At 38.4% G+C, this 23591-nt stretch overlaps 1 protein-coding gene across 5 annotated transcripts in view; it reads right to left on the reverse strand.

Annotated features, from left to right (window-relative positions):
* Positions 1-23591, reverse strand: part of GUCY1A1 (guanylate cyclase 1 soluble subunit alpha 1) — a 52584-nt gene that overhangs the window by 14060 nt on the left and 14933 nt on the right. For 4 of the 5 annotated variants that reach the window (XM_066387631.1, XM_066387639.1, XM_066387649.1 and 1 more), the window contains 5 exons: positions 12096-12462; positions 9180-9241; positions 5095-5153; positions 2710-3419; positions 412-897 (listed from right to left, as the gene is read on the reverse strand). In XM_066387631.1, coding sequence (XP_066243728.1) covers positions 412-897; positions 2710-3419; positions 5095-5153; positions 9180-9241; positions 12096-12350 — 1572 coding nt within the window. In that variant the 5' untranslated portion in view covers positions 12351-12462. Of the gene's footprint in view, positions 1-411; positions 898-2709; positions 3420-5094; positions 5154-9179; positions 9242-12095; positions 12463-22553; positions 22601-23591 lie in introns of those variants that run through there. The other variant, XM_066387667.1, reaches the window with a different exon arrangement.

Below are 23591 nucleotides of genomic sequence, written 5' to 3' on the forward strand. Positions count from 1 at the left end.
AATGGTAACTTTTCCCTGTACACAACATACTTTGAATTATGACATACTTAATAACTCAACTCAGTATCCACAGTTCAAATGTGTTCATCGACTTCTGAACTTGACCCGTTCGTGGGTCCTGCACCCTATCCTCCACTCAGTCTGTCATCCCACCAGTCTATGCTTATTCCTTGAGAAGACAATGTGGCCGTCTTTTCATGGAATCATTATCTCTGTTTCTGAGCGGATTTAGAGCTAGTTCTGGCCAGTGAACACCCACATGATTAATGTGCAATGCCTGCTCCCAAGACGTGGCTCCCAGAATGGTCCTGCAGAGACAGCCCTTCCTGATACCTCAGATCCCAGTTGCAATGCTTTTTCTCAGTGACCTTGCCTGGGAGATGGGCATTGTCCCCTTCCACCTAAGCTTACCTTGTAGACATCCAGCTCTCCACACTGCTTGTCAAAGCGCGTGTAGAGTGCATTGAGCATGGTGATGACCTGCAGCGGTGAGCACTGGGAACAGATGGCAGTGAACCCAACAATGTCTGAGAAAAGCATGGTGACATTACTAAACTTTTTAGCTTGCACGACTTGCCCTTGCCACAGCTGCTGTGCCACCTCGCAGGGAAATATAGAGCACAGAAGATCAACGGTCTTCTTCTTCTCCTCCTCCAGGGCTTGGTGGGCTTGCTCAAGGGTAGCCTTCAGTTTTCCCAGCCTCTTCTTAAGGCCATCCTGAGCTCTGGCCTGCTCCCCTATCAAGACCACATCCCTCAGTGCATTGTGAATTGGGATGTCTGAAAGGTAGAGACCTCGTCCTGTAAAATCTTCTAATCTGTCCACACAGGGTGACCCCAAAAATAATATCGCACTGGATTCAATGATGTAGAGCATTTGGCCTTTGAGGTCCATAACCTGGGAAGCAAAGGAGAACCAATTGCTATGGTTTATTCAAGTCTAATTCAAGGTGTTTATTCAACACCTTTCTGAGACAAAAGGAGAGAAAGTGGATATGGTGATAATACCTTTGTATTAAACTTGATTTTTTTCTACCTGCTGACCAAGAACAACACATGTTTTCTTATAGTCCCAATTTATAATGACTTCTAAAATGACTGCAGGCATTTGAAGAGTATATTCTACACATAAATCATCATTTTCAATGAGCAATGCAAAAAAATTCTTTCTTCATGGCTTTCTCAGTAAGTGGCATTCTGCTGCTTTTGTTACTACATTCTTTGCTAGTAGTAGCCCGCAGGAACCATTGCACTACGGGACCCTCGAGAGAGGGGAGGCTCTGGAGATCATCCAGGATCACAAGATTTACTTGGATGAGTATGGCAAACATGTATATGTGTGTTCACAGCAGCAGAGTCAAAAGCAACCCAAATGTCCTTCAATAGCAGATGGTTATATGAAGTAGAAGACAACCTCATAATGAGATACTACACAGTCTTTGAAAAGTGAAACAAACCTATATAGTGACATGGAAAGATGCCCAAAATATACTGTCTAGTGATAAAAAGAAAGTTATAAATAGTATTTTATTTTGTTTTAAACAAAAAAATGTATACAATTAATATCTGATTTTCTTTTGCTACAACGGATATCTTTAAATATTACCAATTGTTTTAGAACATGTAGCTATATAATTTTTATGATAAAAAGAAATAAAGCTGTTTTTAGTTTGGGAAACAAAGAGTGTGTTTACTAGAGTATGCATGACTAAAATTTATATGTATCATAAACCTCTCTGTTAGCTTTGCTGTACTATCAACTATGATTTAACAAACTTTGTAGCTTAAGACTAAATAATTTACCTAAGTTCTCTACCACAAGATGACAGAACATCACCCTCACATCTTCTAACAATTAATGAAACAAGTTATTGATTTTTTCCATCTTTATTGAATATTCAATTAAAAATCTATTTAGTTGGGTTCTTTATAAGAAAAAGAAGTTTTTGCTTGTTTTGTTTGTTTGTTATAAATTATTCCAAATTAAGTCAGCCATTTGATGATGATTAAAAACATATTTTTACATATTTTTATAATTGTTATAAAATACTTTATAAAGATTTTAAATAGTAGACTGCATCAATGAATATTTGTGAAGGATCAAGTGAAGAAAAAAATGAATGTAAAAAGGATCTTATTTTAAATTTATTCCAGCCTTAAAAGTATTTTAGAACTGTTTTAAATATAATGTCTCATCAAAACATTTGTTATACCATTACTGTGTCATTATATGAAGCACAGAATCACAGTGTTGGCGTTAAATAATACTACCTAAATATTTAGTTATTTTAGCTATGTGAAAAAAATTATGTTTCAGTTTTGTTTTAGTTATTAATCTACCAACATAGATGGAGAAACTATTATAAACATGAAGTATTACTTAAAATTCATATAATGGCAACCTGGACTGCGGTGGCGCAGTGGATAGAGCATCAATCTGGAATGCTGAGGTCACCAGTTTGAAACCCTGGGCTTGCCTGGTCAAGGCACATCTGACAAGCAACAAGCAAGTGATGAACAACTAAATTCAAGCAACTCTGAGTTGATACTTCTTGTTCCACCCCCCTCCCCCATCTCTGTAATTAATAAATAAAATCGTTAAAAAAACAACATTTAAAGTGATGCATGTGTATTTGTGCCTTTTTTGTTTCTGGTCCTTAAATATGAAATAATTGATTTCATATTCCAAATGCCACAATGTTTTTCTTACCCTTGAAGATTTTTTCACAGAGTTGTCCCATCGCCTTACTCGGACCACAAATTGCATATTCAACATAGTCATGATTCCGCTAAAGGTTTGGTTGATTTTTGGAGTCAGAATTTCAAAGTACTCTTCAAAATTAGGCTTTCCTTGGAAGTCCCTCCTGTTCATCAGCCTCCTGATGCCATTGCCAAATTGCAGAATCATCATATCTTTGTCAAACATAAAATGGAATGGAAATGTCTTACAGAAGAGAGAAGCAGGGATGACAACCGAGGACTGGGGTTTGCCAGGGGACAGGGATGGTTTGGTGCTTTTGACTTGAACGGAGTATAACAAATAGGGCTGATTAACAAATTCGTTGCCATCATTATGGAAGCAGGAAGGCAGTAAGGACACTTCCACATGGGTTTCGTACAAGATCTGAGCTGCCGCCTTAATGATTCCGGGGAGAATGAGGGACGTGATCCTCTTCGGGAAGAAATAGTAAACGTTTAAGAAGTCGTGATCTTTATCCAGGCAGAGAATGGAGGCATCCTCCAGCTTGCCCTTCCTTTCTGCTTCTTGGCAGTGGCTGCTTTGTTTCAGGAGGGTGCTGAAGCTATTTAAAAAATCTTTGAGGGTGCCTCCAACCACACCCAGGATGTGTTCATCTTCCTCATAACATATTTTAAAGAGCTCTTCACCGAGGGAGTCTTTGATGGTCTCCACTGGAACTCCTGAAAACATGTAACACATATTCTGCCATGTCAACTATGTCATCTTCGTAGGATTGTGCTGTTACTATTATTTTAACCATTGTTTTATATGATGATTTAGTGCCCTTTACATCTGGTAGTAAGATTCCAACCCAAATTAACCATCTATATTTAAATTATCTAAAATAAAAAGATCAGGCCCTGGCCGGTTGGCTCAGCGGTAGAGCGTCGGCCTGGCGTGCAGGAGTCCCGGGTTCGATTCCGGGCCAGGGCACACAGGAGAAGCGCCCATCTGCTTCTCCACCCCTCCCCCTCTCCTTCCTCTCTGTCTCTCTCTTCCCCTCCCGCAGCCGAGGCTCCATTGGAGCAAAGATGGCCCGGGCGCTGGGGTTGGCTCTGTGGCCTCTGCCTCAGGCGCTAGAATGGCTCTGGATGCAACAGAGCGATGCCCCAGAGGGGCAGAACATCGCCCCCTGGTGGGCATGCCGGGTGGATCCCGATCGGGCGCATGCGGGAGTCTGTCTGACTGCCTCCCTGTTTCCAGCTTTGGAAAAATGAAAAAAAATAAATAAAAAATTAAAAAATTAAAAAATAAAATAAAAAAGATCGATTAGGTATTATACAACTTTTATCTCCCTAAACTTAGCTATAAAATAGCAATTTTAATTGCAGGATCAGGTCTATCTCAGAAAAAGCTCTCCCACCTTAGCAACAACCGAACCAGGACACCTGATAAAAGGGTACTGTCCCTCATGCAGGGCCGCTATGGGTATAAGGTTCAGACATAGGAATTAATTTGAAATCACTGATTGTGAAACTCAATTTTGTCATTTTTCTTTAGAGATAATGAAGTAATTTTTTTTTCTGAGTATAACAGCATTCTTGTTGGTTAATGTTACTGTACTAAATACATGTTGGGAATATATTGTTTACTTTCTATAACTGCTTCCTTAACTTCCTTTATCCTTTAAGCTCTGTGTACCACAATTTTTTTTTCATCTGTCACTTGGGAAAAACAATAGTGCCCTTTTCACAGCAATAGTGCACTGCTGTGATATGTGGGAAAGATGATTAGAATAGCACCTGGCTTCTAAGAAGGGTTCTGAGTTAGTCATAATTATCATCATCATCATTGTTATTACTTAAATCTTAATATCTTGTACTTTAGAAAAACTTAACTTGCTGGTCCATGTTCTCAAACTTGGAAAAGAACAGTACCATAAAGTTACTCAACTATTTGTTTCCCTAAACTAATTATTACTATGAAAACTCTTAACCCCTTTCCCCTTGATTGTTTTTGAACCTTTTTAAAAATTCTTTATTTTACTTTTAGTAAGATTTCTCATGCATAAAACCAAATAACACTGAGTTACCATAAGACCAAAGAGTTTAAATGTCTACAAGTCAGCTTCCCATGCAATCTTATCTAATTCTCAGCAGATGAACATTATAAGAACAGGGAATATTTCAGGACAAACAAAAATATATAACATGAAAAAGAGTTATTCTTTATGCTAACACAATGCATAATACTGAACACTTCACATTGGAAGTCATCAGCAAATAAGAATTAATATTTTAGAAGAAAATATTAGTTTTACAGGTAAATATTTTTATTAAAAAATATTAGTTCACATATAAAATATTAGTTCTTTTATATAATTACTTCCTAATTACAGATACTTAATTCTATTACCTGCTGCAAGTGCTTGGTCTGCAATTATTTTTTCAAAGTCTTCTCTTTCCACAGATAATCTGAAATTATTTTAATATCTTAAATTACAAACTGCTAAAGCTTCACATTGTAACAGACAAAAATCATGACAAATAATTTAAATCACCTTTTCTGTAGAGGCAAATCCTATCGAATTTATAGGGAAAAAGCAGTGACATATATAACCGAAAGCAATGCTGGAAAACCCCCAAATACACCTGAGATGGAGTGTTCCATCATTTTTTATGGCATACTTACCTTTTAACAGAAGTTTACTTAGGCTACTACGATAGAGGTTTACACTGGCAGGGAGCCAGGAGTATGAAATGGCCCCCGTGGGGAAGGTAATAAAGTTGCCCAGAGTTTTTGTGATAACCCAGCCAAAGGGGAGAAAAAAGAAACCAATTGATGGCTTTTACTTCTCAGTATTACTATATTTTTCTAAAGGAAAACACAGTAAATCGTGTATATTTAACTCTCAGATATCTTTACATTAAATTTTATCCTTAACCTTGCATAAAAATGAGTAACTCAAGATGTCAATTCTTTATTCAATTTATTCAATTACAGCACTGGTTTATACAGCATAGAAGTTGATAACATAAGAGCATACGTTTTGATTGACAGAAGGTTCTGTTATTTTCAACTGGACACTTGCTGATTGATGTCTGCTTAATTTTTTATTGATGACTGCTGACAGTGATGACTGATTGCAAGGTAATTTGCCAAACTACGGAAGCATATTAAGAGACACCCAAGTTCTGTTTGTGGCCCAGTTTGCCATTACGCAAGCCAAGATTACAAAGAGGCATAAGTCTAAACATTTTAATAGATTTCAAAGAATATAATATATGCAGAGAACTTTTATTTATTTATTTATTTATTTTTAACTATTTTTTTCATTTATTTTATTTTATTTATTCATTTTTAGAGAGGAGAGAGAGAGAGAGAGAGAGAGAGAGAGGCAGAGAGAGAGAAGGAGGGAGGAGCTGGAAGCATCAACTCCCATATGTGCCTTGACCAGGCAAGCCCAGGGTTTCGAACCGGTGACCTCAGCATTTCCAGGTCAACACTTTATCCACTGTGCCACCACAGGTCAGGCCAGCAGAGAACTTTTAAAAGAAAATATTTTCAAGAAGGAAAATTGCTCCATCCACAACTTCATCACATAATGATATATTGCTTATAATTATTTAAAATACTAGGTGGAAATATTTTCTTATTTTAATGGGTCGAGAAGCACTAACTGGTATTATCTAGTTTGATTTTAGAGACCTGCATTTTGGGCAAATAAGTTTGTAAAATTTGTGTTTTTTGAGTTTGCTCACTTTTATTGTTAAAAATGGCGCTGGGCAGCACCAGGTATATGATCTGTGAATTGCAAATTACCTTCCTGCTTGGGAAGGGTCATTGTTATGCTAATGTTGCTGGAAAAGAGGTTTCACACCAGAAAAGTTTTTTTAAAAAGAAGGAGAAAAGGAAGGAGAAGGAAGCCAAGATGGCAGGGAAAGAGAGAAGCCAGTTTTGCAGAGAGGAAGAAGCCATATTGGCAGGGAGAACAGAGAGAGAAGATATGCAGATGGGGAACGAGAGGTGAGGGGCTTTTGTGAGCTCCGCTGAGACTGGTGAGGCCTTTGATTCTAGGAGAAACCGGAAAAGACTCTCCTGGTTGTGGAACCGGAGAATGTGCAGTGGCTTTGGGAGCCCTGTGTGATTGCTAGACGGCCGGTGCGAGTCGTAAATAAAGGAATGGCCCAACATTTTTTTGGCTCCACTGTTTCTTTACTGTCTGCCTGAAATTAAAAGAAATCTGCAAAAAAATGGCCATGACAGTAGCAACTATTGGCCTTACACCCTCAAGTGCCTTGTTATATAGTACTTCTTTATAATTCAACATCTGTATACTCTATTGTGTGCTCACATGCAGTCTAGTTAGTCTCTTTTTATCCAAACCCCCCGATATATATTATTTTGTAATAATCAATCTTTAGATTTGCTTCTTGTTGCCATTTAAGCTGCTGCTTCTTCTTCTTCTTTTTCTTCGCTAAAGAGCGAGAGCAAATCTGCTCAGAGAAGTATAATTCTTACAATACCCAGCACAGATGATCTGAGATAAGAGCAAAGTGAGTCCAAACACATGTGATACAACTAACAATAAGTTCCCTATCTTTGTGTTCACTAAAAGGAAATGTAAGCTTGTGTGCGCACCAGCTATGAGATCATACACATCATGATGTGACCACTAGGTCCTAAAAAAAGAAACAAAACAAAAGCTTTATGTGCAATCAACCCAGGGAGATAGGGGAATGGTTTTACTAAAACTCATTTGCTTAAAAAATAGATGGTGATTGGTGGCGAACTCTAGTCCTCCATTTAGGAACAGCTTATTATTTAATATATTGGTGTTTTGCTCTTCAAGTCACTTTAAGGTAATAAGGAGTCTGCAAAAAGGAGCAAAGTGGGTTTAGCAGTTGGCAAACTGAAGCAGTAGAAACAGAAGTTGCCTTGCCAAAGAGAAGATGGGGGAAAAGAGAAAACAGAAACAAAGAACATTTCCCAGAATTTAAAAAGGCAAAGCAGAGAGAAGCCATTTAGCATATCAATGGGAACTCTTACCAGAAAAAGGGGCCCTCATCTTATTTCAACACTCAATGACACACCTAAGATCATTTAAAAGCGTGGTCAGCGCTATGAGAAATCAAAAAAGCGGTTAAGATTTTAAGATTTCCAAATAAAATATTTTTTATATTTTTTATTTTTGAGATTTTTAACAGAGATACGCAGCTGGGAACATATCCTAATGGAAAGTCTGTATCTAGTTTAGAAACATTTCAGAACACAAAGCCCTGAGAATAAATTTTGTGTGAACGGGCTGCCAAGGACTTAAGCAGACAGACACAGTAGCACAGCTACAAGGACTTGTGGCTGTCTTATCAGCTTGACTGAGAATGAAGGTCAGAGGCGTTCTGGAATGCTTTGCATATCACTCGTGTAAACAAACCTTCTGTCAGACACCGGGATTCTCACTCTCCTTCCGGACCCGTCTGTGACCCCTTCTTGGCAGCTGGCTGCCGGCAGACCGGGACCAGTTAGTCAGCAAGGAAATTAAGCACAGATAATCCACAGAACAGATTGTTCACTCAGGAGGAGTAGGGAGATGAATAAATTTATAAAATACTTTTGACAATGGGATCGCTTTGCAAAACTTCGATGTTCAGTTCTGTACATTTGAACTCAAGTATGCTTGTGCTTTCTATCATTTGCAGATTAAATAATCCTTGGGATTTCAGGCAATCAAAAACAGAGCCAACACAAGTTATTCACCAGCAATCACTGTGCCATGATGTATTTGAAAAATGAACTAAATACATCAGATTTTAAAAAATCCCCTTATATATTAATCCTCTACAGAAAGCTGGCTTAAAGACATAGGACAAGAAAAAAAAAGTAAACAGAACTGATACTTGGTCAGTGAACACTAGTATAACCAAACTGGTTAGGAAGATGCTGAAACGCTTCCCTAAGGACTAAGAATTGCTGCCCTCGAGTCACCTCCCCCATCTTTCTTCCATCTCATCCTTCTCCCCAGATGCAGTCCAACTTGGGGGGGCAGAACTGGGGAAAAGGGGACACATGAACCCCTTTAACAGTATTCTTCAGGCAAGAAGTGTGCACTGAATACTTGGCATCCATGCCTTACCTGTTAAGTATTTTAGAAATTGTCCCTTAGTAGAAAGAGGCTTGTTAGAAGCAGCTTGTTAAAAGCAGCAGAACATGGTAACATGGTTCAAATCATGGCCTCTGAAAAACCCAGGTTGGAAACTCAGTTCTGCCTTTTCCTAAACCCCTGTACGATTCAAACACTTTACATAAACTTGAGCTTAGGGATGCATAAAATGTGAGAAATAAATGCACTCACTTTCAGATTAGTGGCAGCTAAAACAGTCCATTTTTGGACAGATCATCATGCTTTGGAATCTGTTGCTACTTTCAGTAAGTGCTAGTTGTTAGTAGTGATATCAGTGATGGGAATAAGAAGTTCACACAACTCAAATGGTTTAATTTACCTGCTTTCTTTTATTTTGTGTTTTGCCAGTGTCCTCTGAAGGGCAAGGTTCAGCCGCTCAAACTGAAAATTGAAGAAAAAAAAACTTGTAAACCTTCCCTTAAATAACAAAGATATCTATTTTACAAATTCATCCCAAAAGTTTCTTGTGAAGAAGCAGATAGGTTATAAAGTGTAATAAGTGTCATGAATTCACACTTTGGAAAGTTGGACTCCTTTTCCATTGGGTTTTTCAAATTCTGGAAGAAACAACGAGCTCAGACTAATTTGTGTTTGGATGTGGGTTGTGGACCACAGGACTTGCCCCTGATGGGTGGTCTCACGGACAGCCACAGAACAAGGCCACGGAGTTGGAATCTAAATTGAAGACTCCAGTTTGGTAATGCCAGGTGTTCCATGAAGGAATCTCGAACATCCCTTCCTCTGGGTCAGAAAACCCAGTTGGATGCTGCCAACACTTCCGTGTCAGCCTGGCTCAGGCCAAGCCAATCACTATTCCTCTCACAAACCCCATGCCCAGCCCTGCCATTAACCCCAAATGCACATGGACGTTTCATGTATTATTTACATCTCCTGGTCTAGAAAGCTCTGGCAGACTTCCCCTTTGATCCCTTAAATCCAATCTGTCACTAAGATCAGTTGATCATTGATTTAAAACAAACTTTGGATTTCCCCCAATTTGTACTATTTTCCGTTCTTTGAACTAATAATCTTCCCCAAAGATTTACAGTTTTACTTTTTTATTGATTTCATGAGTTTTCCTATACTGCAAGAGATTTCATATAAGCCTCCAGAGTTTTAAATACATATTGACTCTTAATCTTTCTTAACAGCTGTTGTCCCTAGTTAATAAGGGGAAGGAGAGCACTGATAAGCAGTGCCACCATATATATATACATATTTGCATTCCATGTAAAAATCATATGCATTCACATGGGTATATATAACTGCTGGTTCCTCTGTAGTTTACCCAGAGAAAAGTGAAGAATTTTCTGGCTGCGTTCCAACTTGGGAAATTCCTTTCTCCTTATGAGGTATTTATAGCTCTCTTAGAGTTTCCATTGGTCAAGTGAAACAGTGGAGTTCAACAAAATAGACCATGCTTCTGTTTTCATAAAATAAGTTACACAAAGGACTTTCCATTTTAATGTACATTATAGAGTTTAAAAAAAAAAAACCTTAAAATTTATTGAAAAACATGCAAGCACTGAAAAAAAACCCTTAAATTTACAATGTAGAACAACTTCTGTGACTGTTCCAATAAGACGAGGGAGGCTCCACCTGCCTCAGGGTGAATGAAAGGCCAGCAGGAGACTTATCCAGTGGGTGGATTGGAAGCAGGGTGCTGGCCACCTACATGATGGCAAAGGGCAAGATGCCTGGAAGGGGAGAAACATGTTCAGAAGGGAGAATCTGGGCGTGTAGCTCTGCAGCCTTTCACTAGAAGACCAGTGAAGCCAACATGATAATGACCAGCCTGGGGCGAAGCTTGGAGGCTCTGCGGCTTCCCCATCATCCCCACCTGTTCTTCTCTGGGCACCTAATTCTCTCCTTGGAGGGAGAGTACGAACCACTTCCCAGACTGTGATGCCAACCAACCCCCTGACAAGGGCTACACCCCTCATCCCAGCCAAAGCTGGCTCTCCGGTGACTAGAGTAGGGTGAGAGTAATTCAATAGTTTGATTTCAAAGGCTATTAACCAAAGCACTTTTGTGGTAACATTATATTTAAAAGAAGTTCCTTCAATTTCCTACTAATTCTAATTTATCCACGTTTTAAGCTTCGATTTAAGTCTCCTCTTTCCCAGTCACTTAAGCCTATATTGTTTGACAGCAGTAATTGCCCCACCCTTCAAAAGCTGTGTGCCTTTGGTCAAGTTACTCAACTCCCCTAGTCCTTGTGAAATAAGATTCCCTCTGCAGTTTCTTTCAGTCATAAAAGTCAGCAAGTCTGTGGTTCATCAGTGCTTTGGTGTTGAGTCAATTAAAAATGACCAGTGGATAAAGATAGCTGGAGTCTAATTATATCAATGTCCAATCTCATAAATTTAAGTGAGTTTCTATAAATCTGAGCACTGATGGAGGGAAAAGGGTATCGTAAAGACTTTCAGCTGCTGTTCTCTGTAGCCCTGCAGGAAAAGAGGAGCTCTCTACATGTCCCTCCTATTACTAAGATATTTGACCTAAATTAGGCATATGCCCTATTCCCAGATTTCTCTTAATGGTAGATTAACAGAAGGTGCTCCATATCTCAAAATGACATTAGGCTACACAGCTCATGATGCTATTTCAAGAAGCGTCTGAGCTAACAACACAGATGTTGGCAACCACAGGTCTGTGACTCGGATCCAAAAGAGCAAGTCAAGCCAAGCCTGGCTGGAGCAGAGATTTCAGACTCAGAACCAGTAGGAAAAGAGAGATTCTCCTACCTCAACAAATTGTCAGGGGGTGCACGATGCTCTTTGCAGTCGGAAGAAGAAAACGCGGCAGAAAATAAATTATTCTTCAAGGAACTTAATATTAAAATAATAGTCAACAACTACTGGGCATTTATGGTGTGGCAAGAGGTATGGATCACTTCACTTCATGCTCATTAACACTCTAGATCATAGAGACTGTTAATGTTTCATTTTAGAGATTAAAAAAACAACACCTGATGCTAAAGGAGTAAGTAGTTGCTCAAAGCCATAAAGCTTTTCAGAGTGCAGGATCCTTAGAATGCAAGATGCTAAACATTTAAGATAAACACAATTAAAGAATATGATTGCTTTAAAGAAACGTTTTAAATGTTTCCAGGAAATATGCTGCATCTCGAAAGTGAGAAAGCAAGTGTTCATATTGTCCTTAAAAAAAATTTTTCTTTCTTTTTTTTTAATTTTCAAAGTATCGGTAAAATCCTGAAAGGGAAAGCACTGACCTCTGGGAAAATCAGTTTGCAAATGCTCTCTGCCAAAGTGTGAAGATAGACTCGGCTCCGACTGGTCTTCCGCTGAGGATGACTTCCTTGTACGTCCTTCTCGGGGACGTCCTGACAGATGGGCAGACTGGCTCTGCTGCTCTCTGAGCTTCCTGCCCCCTCCTCGGCTGGCTCCTGAGGAACCTGCCCTGGTGCCAGCAAGGAGAAAGGACACTCCCCTGTGATCTTGAGATCCTTCAGCTTTGTACAGAACATGGTGCTGGTGGCCTCACCCTGCTGTGGCTCTCGTCCTGGTGAGCTGGTCGTCTCAGGCGTGAATTATAAAGCAAAGCCACAATCCGATCAAGGACAAGGGTAACTGGTGTGTCTACAGGCAGTAGAAAATCAGGACAGAGAGTGACTTGGTATACTTAGGAAAACATAAAAGGTGAGAAAAAGCAAAGACAATATAGTCATACCGCATTTTCAAGCAAAAAAAAAAAAATCTTGTGTAATCATCAATATAAAATGGATGGAACATTTGGTAAAATGTGTGTATTTTTGTATATAGGTAAGATGCTTGCTTTTAATATTTTTCAAATGGAATATAACTTCTCCACCAAAATACTTCATTAACACAAACTACTGGTGTCCATTTTTATAAAGCATTTGGTCCAGTTTGAGTCCACATAAGATATGAGCTCAGTCTAGAGGTATGTTTTATTAGTGCTAATACTACCACATTCTCATTAGGTTATCATTTCTGGTAAATCAGAAGAGAATAAACAAATGCCTTCAAAATATATTCAAAAATGTTTATATATTTGAAGCCTAAGTTTATGTTTTAGATATAAAACACTATGTGGTCATGAGTTCAGCTTATCAACTATGTTAATGATACTGATTGACTGGGTTCACCACTACTTCCACTCAAAAACAAAAAAGAGAGAAAAGAACCTATGTCTTCTTACCCCTACTGTGTGCCTGAAAACTCTGTACTCTATTTAAACCTGGTAAGAAACATTTAAACCTATGAGCAATCATACAACACAGGTATTATTATTCCCAATGAGCCAGATGCTCAAAAGTTTAGACCATTTTCTTTCATTTGAAATGCCAGAACGTGATAGAGCTAGAGTTCACTCCATAATCAATTCATTGTCTATTACCCAAACTCGTTTTACCAAATTATACAAGTCTTTAAATAATCAGGGTTAATGTTAAAACTAGGATGAGTTTATCTTAAAAGATATGCCTTAGAAGTTTATATTGAAAAGCCAACAAGAACATCATTCTCCTGGACATTGGCTGGTAGTATTTGAATCATCCAGGATACAGTCTTATACTTCAGTCTTTAGAACTAAAGTTCAATCATTTTTTTCCTTTGCTATGGCCTAAATCAGCAGTTCTCAACCTGTGGGTCACGACCCCAGTGGGGGTCGAATGACCAAAACACAGAGGTCGCCTAAAGCCATCAGAAAATATATATTTTTTATACAATACATTTTTAAATAAAATATGTATTTCCGATGGCTTTAGGCGACCTCTGTGTTTTGGTCATTCAACCCCCGCTGGGGTCGTGACCCACAGGTTGAGAACCGCTGGCCTAAATGCTTATAATATGTTCTTTTTGTGTGTGAGTGACAGAGAGAAGGACAGATAGACACAGACAGGCAGGAAGAGAAGAGATGAGAAGCATCAAGTCTTCATTGAAGCTCCTTAGTTGTTCATTGATTGCTTTTTTCATATGTGCCTTGACTGGGGTTGTTACAGCAAAGCGAGTGACCCCTTGCTCAAGCCAGTGACCTTAGGCTCAAGCCAGTGACCTTTGGGCACAAGCCAGCAACCATGGGGTGTATGATCCCATGCTCAAGCCAGCGACCCCACGCTCAAGCTGGTGAGTCTGCACTCCAGCCAGATGAGCCCATGCTCAAGCCGGCGACCTCGGGGTTTCGAACCTTTATACTCTGTGTCCCAGTCCAATGCTCTATCCACTGCACCACTGCCTGGTCAGGCTCATAATATGTTCTTAATACACATAAGCAACAGCTTGTAATTTATCACAGATAAGTTATTTAATAAGTTTAGAGCAATGGACAACTTATTTTCCGAACTGAAACAAATAAGGAATCTGAGTTCATCAGCTGACAACCTTTGGGATATCACAGCCTATTAAGCGTGAGTGCAGATTACAGAGGCCACCAGGCGAGAATAAGCTATCAGTATTCTCCATTACTTAATATCCTAGTCCAGATCTGTGATCACAGGTAATTTATAAATCTTCAAGAAAGTACAAGGAGGATCCTATATATTCACGAACAGAAAACGTATTCTCCCAGAATAAAATAGGGAGCCGTCTATTTCAGCAGGCTACTGAGACCCACAGGCAATCTGGAAATAGGTGGAATGGCAACTTGGATTCTGAAAGACCTAAAAATGTAAAGCTCTCAACCACATTTCTTTTAAGACTCAATTCCACACACACTTGTTTCTCAGTCTTCAATACATCTCAGCCTAACTGGACTACTATTTGTTAACTCTTGTCCTCATGTGTGGTTTAGATAAGTGGTCAGCAGGCCTTTCCGTAGAGTGACAGAAAGCAGCTATCTTTAGCTTTGCCAGTCTCTGTGGGTGACTCAGCTGAGACATTACTGCCTGAAAGCAGCCACAGCTATTACATACAGGCATCAGCATGGATATGTTTCAGTAAAACTTTACTCATAAAAATGAGAGGTAGATTTGGCCCACAGGTTGTAGTTCTCTGATCCCTGGTTGTAAAAAGCTGAGCAAGTTAACTGAAGCATTTGAATCCAAATATAATTTTGACAACAGGGCAAGTTACTGCCTCATCTTTTCTGCCCAGCCACCCTCAAAATCCAACAGCCTATGCGGATCCTGTTTTGCATAACATGAAAGTAGTAAAAATGGTTGTAGCAGATAGCATTAATTATTGATCATAAAAAGTATATCATTATTTTGTATTAATTTTCAAGAAGAAGAGTTGTATTAATAGCCTGCCATGATTTCAGTTACATCAAAATATAACTATAAAAATTAGAAGAAAAAAAAGTAGAGAAAGAATAGATAGGATTTTTTGAGGATACTCAAATAAAAGGGAAGGCAATTGAAATAGAGAATTCTGATAATAGATTGAATTTAATGAAGATAGAGTACTACTTCCTAAAATATGTTATTCTTGAAAATATTAGAACTTTAGTACTGGACTTAGGAGTTTGATATAATGTAGTTTATGATAAAATCTTCCATTAGCTTAATTTTCTTATTGACGATGGACTTCAACTCTTGTCCCAATACCCAATATTTTTATTCTCAGTCAGTCCCTATTCAGTCTCACTGAGATGGGACACACATGACCAGCCTTCCTTCCTTGAGATCCTCCCATATTACACAGTACTATAACTTCCAGAGAATGTGCCTAATACTGTTTTTAATTAAACCAAAACCAGCAACAGAAAACAAGCTGTACTTACTTCAAGATCAGTTAAGTGTTTAGCCTCATTAAATCACAAATGTATAAACAAACTAATTAGCATTCTTCATCTGTTCAACTGATGAAATTACACTACGAAACAGATGCACATAGTGCTGATACCGTGGAAACCTGTATTTGTCTTGTGCTGCCAGGAATACAAAAGAGGTTCCTTGACTCAGCCAGTGATGTTGTTTATGTCTAACATTAGCGATATCTTCACAAATGACTTGGTCGTTTGCAGTTCAATACATAGCTCGAGGTAGAAAGGACAGTAACATGTTAAGGTAAAAACAGAGTAATTAAAGTAATAAATTTGGTGACAAAGGCTTGGCAAGCAGTGGGGGTGTATGTTCTCAGAAACTTGAGGAAATATTTGCCATTCCCAAAGTTGATGATTAAACAGCCTCCAAATATATCGAATGCTCGCTCCCTCTTACTAGTAAGTGATTAACTGCTGTGGTGAAAATAATGGCCCAACTATTGGTCTCATATTAATAACCAGGATGTCTTCTTGTTCAAATAAGTGGACTCTCCATCATTTCAACTCTAGGAACTAATTAAGCACAAAAATCTTTTGTAAAAACAAAAGACCAGAGAACCATCTGACACAAAAATCCTTTTTTACAACAGCAGGTCTTAAAAAGCAGATTTTAAATTAGAAACAGAGTGTGTGTGTGTGTGTGTGTGTGTGTGTGTGTGTGTGTGTGTGTGTGTGTGTGTGTGCGGTGAACCTAAACTTAAACCTCCATAGTAAAAACAAATATATATATATATATATATATATATATCCAATAATCAATGTCAGACCCAACACCTAGCCATGCCGAAATCTGTGGTTAGAGAGTTATAAGTGTTTTAAGATGAAATTCCAAAGTCCAGACTTTTAAGAGAAGCTGAAAGGAAAGGAGAGCTTCAAGACAAACTGCCTTAGTAAGGATCAAGCTTGCATACTCCAGTACAAACTGTAGCAACCATTTTCATAAACAAATGTCAAGAAAACAGCTTCATTTTCAGGTACACTGAAAATGTAAAAAATTTTCATTCCTCAGAAATTGAAAAAGTATTAAATAAAGTCCCATAAATCAGGCTTTTAAAATGTGTTTCATCTTACTTTGCAGTAGGAAATCTTTATAGAACTTTCCCTATGATTTATCAGGAAAGCAGGATAGATGAGAGGTAGAAAACCCGTTGAGAATGTCCAAGTCTTTCCAGTCCTACGTTAAGAAAAATGACCAGCAAATGACAGACTCCTTCAGGCCATCACTCCTCCCTAATTCTACCATTAAGGCTGTTCCCCGACAGTCATACTTCTGGTAAGATCAGGCCTCTGTGCTGCGTTCACATCCTTAAACAACACTTAGTCTTCAGTCTTCAACTCCCTGGCTTTTGCTTCCACAATATTACTGAAACCTTCCTCGCTAAATTCATCAAGAAATATGCTCAAAGTTGAACCTCAAGAATCTTTCAGCTCTTAATATAGTGGCATTCTCTATGTCATTTGCATTTTCTTTTTTATAATCTCCAGATGAACAGATGATTCAATGCACTGGATGGTCTCCTACTTCATTCATTTGTTCACTTTTCATGCCATTCCCCAGATGTTTATGGATGGTTAGTCTGCATCAGGCATTCTTCAAGATGCATGATTTTTATTTTTAAAGTACAGTTTATTTATTTATTCTATTTTTATTTTTTTACAGAGACAGAGAGAGAAATAGAGAGGGACAGACAGACAGGAACAGAGAGAAATGAAAAGCATCAATCATCAGTTTTTTGTTGTGACACCTTAGTTGTTCATTGATTGCTTTCTCATATGTGCCTTGACCGTGGGTCTTCAGCAGACTGAGTAACCCCTTGCTGAAGCCAGCGACCTTGGGTCCCAGCTGGTGAGCTTTGCTCAAACCAGTTGAGCCCACACTCAAGCTGGTGACCTTGGGGTCTCAAACCTGGGTCCTTCGCATCCCAGTCCGACGCTTTATCCTCTGCGCCACCGCCTGGTCAGGCTAAAGTACCATTTATATACATATTTGTATATACTGCTCACACAAATTAGGGGATATTTCAAAATGAAGATGAAGCTATAAAATACCCCCTAATTTGTGTAAGCAGTATATATTCATACATATACTTATGTAAGTATCTTTCATATACACACTTACATACATATATTGGAGTTCGTACAGCAGTGAAGAGCTCAAGCTCTTGGACAAGAATGTCGAAGTTTCTTTCCTGAAACTACCATTTACCAGCTCTGTGACTTTAGCCAAGTTCTTAACCTAACTTCACTTCAACTTACTCCATCTGGAAAATAGGATTAGTAATAGCAACTATTGCATAAATGTGTTCTGAGAGTAAACCTGTAACCAATACCTGTAAAGTACTTAGGAAAACACCTGGCACTGACTATGGATGAATAAATTTTGACTATCACAATTACGGTGGACCCTTGAACAATGCCAGGGTTAGGGGTGCTGATCCCCTTACCTTCCAAAATCTGCATACAACTACTCAGCCCTCCACATATGTGGATTCCCCACTGTGAATCAAAAATACTGTACTCCTGCCTGGCCTGTGGTGGTGCAGTGGATAAAGCATCGACCTGGACTTGCCTGGTCGAGGCACATATGGGAGTCAGTGCTTCCTGGTCCTCCCCCTTCTCTCTCTCTCTCCTCTCTAAAATAAATAAATAAAAATCTTTTAAAAATACTGTACTATTTAGAAGTAGTGTTACATAGGACAAGTTTGTTAACTTCAATGGGCTTCTGCTACCTCACCTGCCAAATGGTAAATTGGTGATGGAACAAGGATAGATAAAGAGTTAGAGAAAATATACACCAAGTCATTTTACAAGAGAATCACGCTAATAGAAGTCACTGAGTTGACGGTTGACAAATATACTCCATCTTCTCAGAAAGACACAGAAAGGTTTTATGCCTATGGCACCTTTTCTTACACTTTTCAAAGCCGGGGAACTGCAACACATAGCAGGTGCTTGCTTCCTTACAAATACAGAAAACATTCTTTACTTGAAGAAGATGAACGTTCACTAAGAGAGTAATATCTACATCAAGAATTAAGGTTCCTTCGATTGAATTACAAAATAATAGCATTCACAGCACAGCCCAGACCAGTAAGATTCTATTTTGGTTTTATCTTATGTAATTCCATTAGCTAAGAAGTTATATGCCAAAGTTCTTTAATAAAATATTTATAAAAATTGCGGGACTATGCTAGGTTTTAAATCTCTTTTTCTACTCATTAAACCAAACCTGTTATATAAATCAAGAGAGCCTACATCATTGGAGTGTATACCATTTTCTATAAATCCACATAGGTCCCAATTTGGAAACTTTTTCAGACAAAATAAACTCACAACTAAAAAGGTTAAATAGAAATGCTGTAGTATCCACTTTTCTTTTCCTAGAATACTAGATTGACAAATGATTAGCATTTGTTATACAAAAATCTTGTCTCCAATCACTGCATTTATAAGCTGACTCTTCTCAATTATGACTCAGTGTTGACTCTTTTACCTACTAACTTTCTTAATGTTTACTAATTTTATACAAAGGGTTAGGTGATGGGCAGGGAGAGGTAAGATATTCATTGGCATGTTAATTTTCGGGTATTTGTGAAATCAGGGGAAGTCACTGAGAGTGTGATTAAAATAAGAGATGTAGGGAATTCCAACAAAAGTCAAGTAGATCCTGGGAGTGACTGTCATACCTGTAGAATATTGCAGTTAACATTTAAACAATAAGGAGAAATCAAGGTGGCTTCATTCCCGATGGAAACAAAGGAGTAACCTTCTGAGCACATAATTCACCAAATGGTAGAGAAAATTCAAAGTATCTGAGCTGTCATATTTAAAAGAAGATTCTGGAAGAAGACACAATAATGACCCTTACAATTCTTCTACTCCAGTCCTTGTAACTTTCCCCAAGGTCCTTGGGAAAAAGAACCACAAACTAATAGAGCCATGAAAACTTAAATTTGTAGGCGCTGCCAGAGATAAAACCTTATCCAACCTCATCAGAACAAATTAATCAATAGGTGTAGGTCTGGCCACACAGAAACCAACAGAGCGAAAACCAAGGAGAAGAGGAACATACGTATCAGGGGAAGGCTCAGGCCGTGGAGGAGATGTCTACACTTGGACCAGCATTGGGAGGTCAGACAAGGCTCAGCAGTCCTAGAACACTGGACACTCAGGACCTTTGAAAGCAGGGCTTGGCAAACCATGGTTTGTGGGACAAATCCAGCCTGCTGTTGTTTTTGTCCAGTTCTAGAGCTAAGAATGGACTTTTTATAGTGAAATGGTTGAATAAAAATCAAAACTGTCCATGAACACTATATGAGATTCAACTTTCCATAATAAAAATTTAATTGAAACACAGCCATGTTATGACATTATAAGAAACACATATTTGATCTTTGCCTGCCTCTCTTCTTTCCCTGTTTCCTGACACAGTGCTCCTAAAAAGCTTAAAATCTAGTCACCTAGTCACCTAGTTCTAAACTTCTATTCTGAAAAAAACCTTTGTCCTCCTATAGACTTTTATGTAAGAAATACTAAAAAGAATAAGAAAAATTGTTTGGGCTTTACTATGAACAAGAAAATTTCTTTTTCCTTTTCTTATTTTAAAATAATTAGAGAAGCAAGGAGGCATTAAAAGAACATAGCTGTGGTTTTGGATGTAATGAGAAAGACCATTACATGGTCTTTCTGTATGCTAATAAGGTAACAGGAGGTGGGGGCTCTTGGATACCTTCAGCACAGGGCCTGGTTGCCAGGGGAACCATCCAGGTGATGAGAGGGCTGGAACTTTCCATCTGACCCAGATCTCTAAGGAAGGGAGAGGGGGCTAGAGGTTGGACACACGGAGGTACTGGGATGATAGTGTGTCCAGAAAGGACACAAAAGCTGAGTCCTTTTCCCCATGCCTTGTTTTGTGCATCTTTTTCATCTGGCTCTTCCCAAGTTCCACCCTTTTATAATAAACTGGTAATTTAAGAAGTAAATTGTTTTCCTGAATTCTGTGAGCTATCTATCCTATTATCAAACCCAAGGAGGAGATCCTGGGAACCTTCAATTTATAGTTGGTTGGTTAAAAGTACCAGATCCCAAACTTAAGGATTGTCAGTTGAAGTGAGGGAACTCTTGTGGGACAGAGTCCTTAATCTATGGGATTTGAGACTAACTCCAGTATCAGAATTGAATTAAGTTGAGGGATGTGTAGCTGGTGTTAGAAAATTACTCAGTGAGGAAAACACACACATTAGGTGTCAGAAGTTAAGTACTGAGAGTAAAGGAAAAACAGGAGTTTTTCTTTTATAAACTCATTCATTTATGAATGGCCTATAGCTGCTGCTTTTGAAGTACAACAGCAGAGATGAGTAATTGTGACAGGGAGCATGTGGCCAGCAAAGACTAAAATATTTACTATCTTGTCCTTGTTGAAATCAGTTTACTGACCTCTGTTTTTAAAGAGCCGCAAAGAATATACACATATCGTTTAATCTTCTTGACATTCTTATGGGAAACGGTGTGTTTGTGTGTGTGTGTGTTGGGGTGATGTTAATTTTTTTTTTATTCAAGAAGAATCTGAAACATAGGTTAATTTAACTTGTCCTAGAGAGAGACAGGAATAGAAAATGAATCCAGGCCCATCTGATTACAGAGCCAATACTCTGGGGTGATCTTGAGATGTGAGGCATTTTATGTACCATAGTGATTATTACTCAGATTCCTCTATGAGTGAATACAATCTGGGAATATAAAAATTAAAGTTATCTGCTAAAATAAAAGACAGAAGAAAATAAATAGTCAGACTGTTAGGCATGTCCACTGAGGAGATGAAGCCTTGCTCTCCGGGAAATGCTGATGTGAGCCTCTTTGTCAGGGTCCCAGGGAATTCTAAGGAGACTCCCTTTTGCAAAATATTTCCTTGAGCCTCTGGTTCTAGAAACTAGAGGAGACCCAAATTTTTACGTACTACTTAGAAGAAATCATTATCATAAATGAATTTGGGTTTCTGAACATGTATTTTGCACGTATGTATTTGGATACTCACAAAGCACATGCTGAGGTCTTTCCCATTACATCTAAAACCACAGCCATGTTCTTTTAATGCCTCCTTGCTTCTCTCATTGTTTTAAAATAAGGAAAGTAAAAAGAAATTTTCTTGTTCATAGTAAACCCCAAACAATTTTTCTTATTCTTTTTAGTATTTCTTACATAAAAGTCTACAGAAGGACAAAGGCTTTTTCAGAATAGAAGTTTAGAACTAGGAGTGGTGTAAGAGAATATAGTATGGACTGCAATCTTTTCTCCTTGCAGATGATAGAACATAAGCTCAGATTTTAGTGACTTGGCCTAAACCCCAACACTCTTGAAATGCAGAAGTCAGACAGGCCTCAGGCACGTTGAGGAGACCAGAGTTCCCCAATATAGTCTGATCACCTCCTCCACTGAAATGCAGAGCAGTCTTCATTTTTCAAACCCCCAAAGACTGCAGCTACAGATTTAAGAAAAGCTTAACACTTAGTACTTTTAATTCAAGATCCATACTTACTAGTCTGAGAGTTATCATAAAAACTGCATTGTAGTCCCATAGGAGGATTATAGTTCATCTACATATCACACTAATATTAATACTCTATAATTAATACTGTTTTGACTGTATGCAGTTTCTAACATATTTCCCCTGGTTCTTTTTCATGATTTTTCTCATCACTTTTTATACTTTCTCAAAAAGTTATCTTTAGTTCTTTTTCAATTTTCTAAACATACTTTTTAAAGACCCTTATTCTCCTGTCTTTGCCACTTAATTAAAAGTTAGGCATGTCAAATGTCAAAATAATCTGGAGAAGTTTTCTCTTAACACATGTACCCTGATTTATCAATGTCACTGCATTAAATTTAATAATAATAAAAAAATGTAAAAAAAAAAGTTAGGCATGTTTTCTGCCGTAGTCTAACTCACCAATGGAGATCACAGTTTATCCAACTTTGGGCACCCAGTAAATTATTTTATGCTGAAATTAAAAGACAGAACTACTAGCTTGCTGGCTTATGTTTTTATTATTATCAGATTCACTCAATCTTTTCCCTTTATCTCCCCTATACCTTTGGTATGTGCAAACACAAATACATACATGTAACTGACACAATAATTGAGAAAAAATTTTTTCAAAATGTTTCCCTGTATCATTGCCTGTTCATTTTATTATTTTATTACCTGTTATATCTATTCTTTTATTATTTTTATCAGTTATTTTTCTTCCTATCTTATTTTTTACCTTTTTGGAAGGGAGAAATCTCACTTTACTTAGAAATTCATGAAGTTCACTAAGACCTGCCAAAGAAACCAACAGTGCTCACATTCCCTCTTCACTGGGAAATGGGCTTGGATGGAAAACCACACAGGCTTCCTGTAGGTCAAGGGTCCCCACACTTTTTACACAGGGGGCCAGTTCACTGTCCCTCAGACCGTTGGAGAGCCAGACTATTAAAAAAACTATGAATAAATCCCTATGCACACTGCAAATATCTTATTTTAAAGTAAAAAACCAAAATGGGAACAAATACAATATTTAAAATAAAGAACAAGTAAATTTAAATCAACAAACTGACCAGTATTTCAATGGGAACTATGGGCCTGCTTTTGGCTAATGAGATGGTCAACATCCGGTTCCATATTTGTCACTGCCAGCCTTAAGTGATATGACTTGCTTCTGGAGCCGTGACTAGTACGTCCCGGGTCACCAGAAGTAGTACTGTATGTGAGCGACGCTGCGCTATGTGGTGCCGCCACATACAGTACTCCAGAAGCACAGGATGCATCCGCATCACTGACCACCAATGAAAGAGGTGCCCCTTCCAGAAGTGTGGAGGGGCCAGATAAATGGCCTCAGGGGGCCGCATGCGGCCTGCGGGCCATAGTTTGGGGACCCCTGCTGTAGTTCTTTGCTTTTTCAGAAGCACTGAGCACAGTAATACTGGACATTTAATAAATGTTAAC

This window comes from Saccopteryx leptura, chromosome 1, assembly GCF_036850995.1.
Source record: "Saccopteryx leptura isolate mSacLep1 chromosome 1, mSacLep1_pri_phased_curated, whole genome shotgun sequence".
NCBI classification, from domain to species: Eukaryota; Metazoa; Chordata; class Mammalia; order Chiroptera; family Emballonuridae; genus Saccopteryx; species Saccopteryx leptura.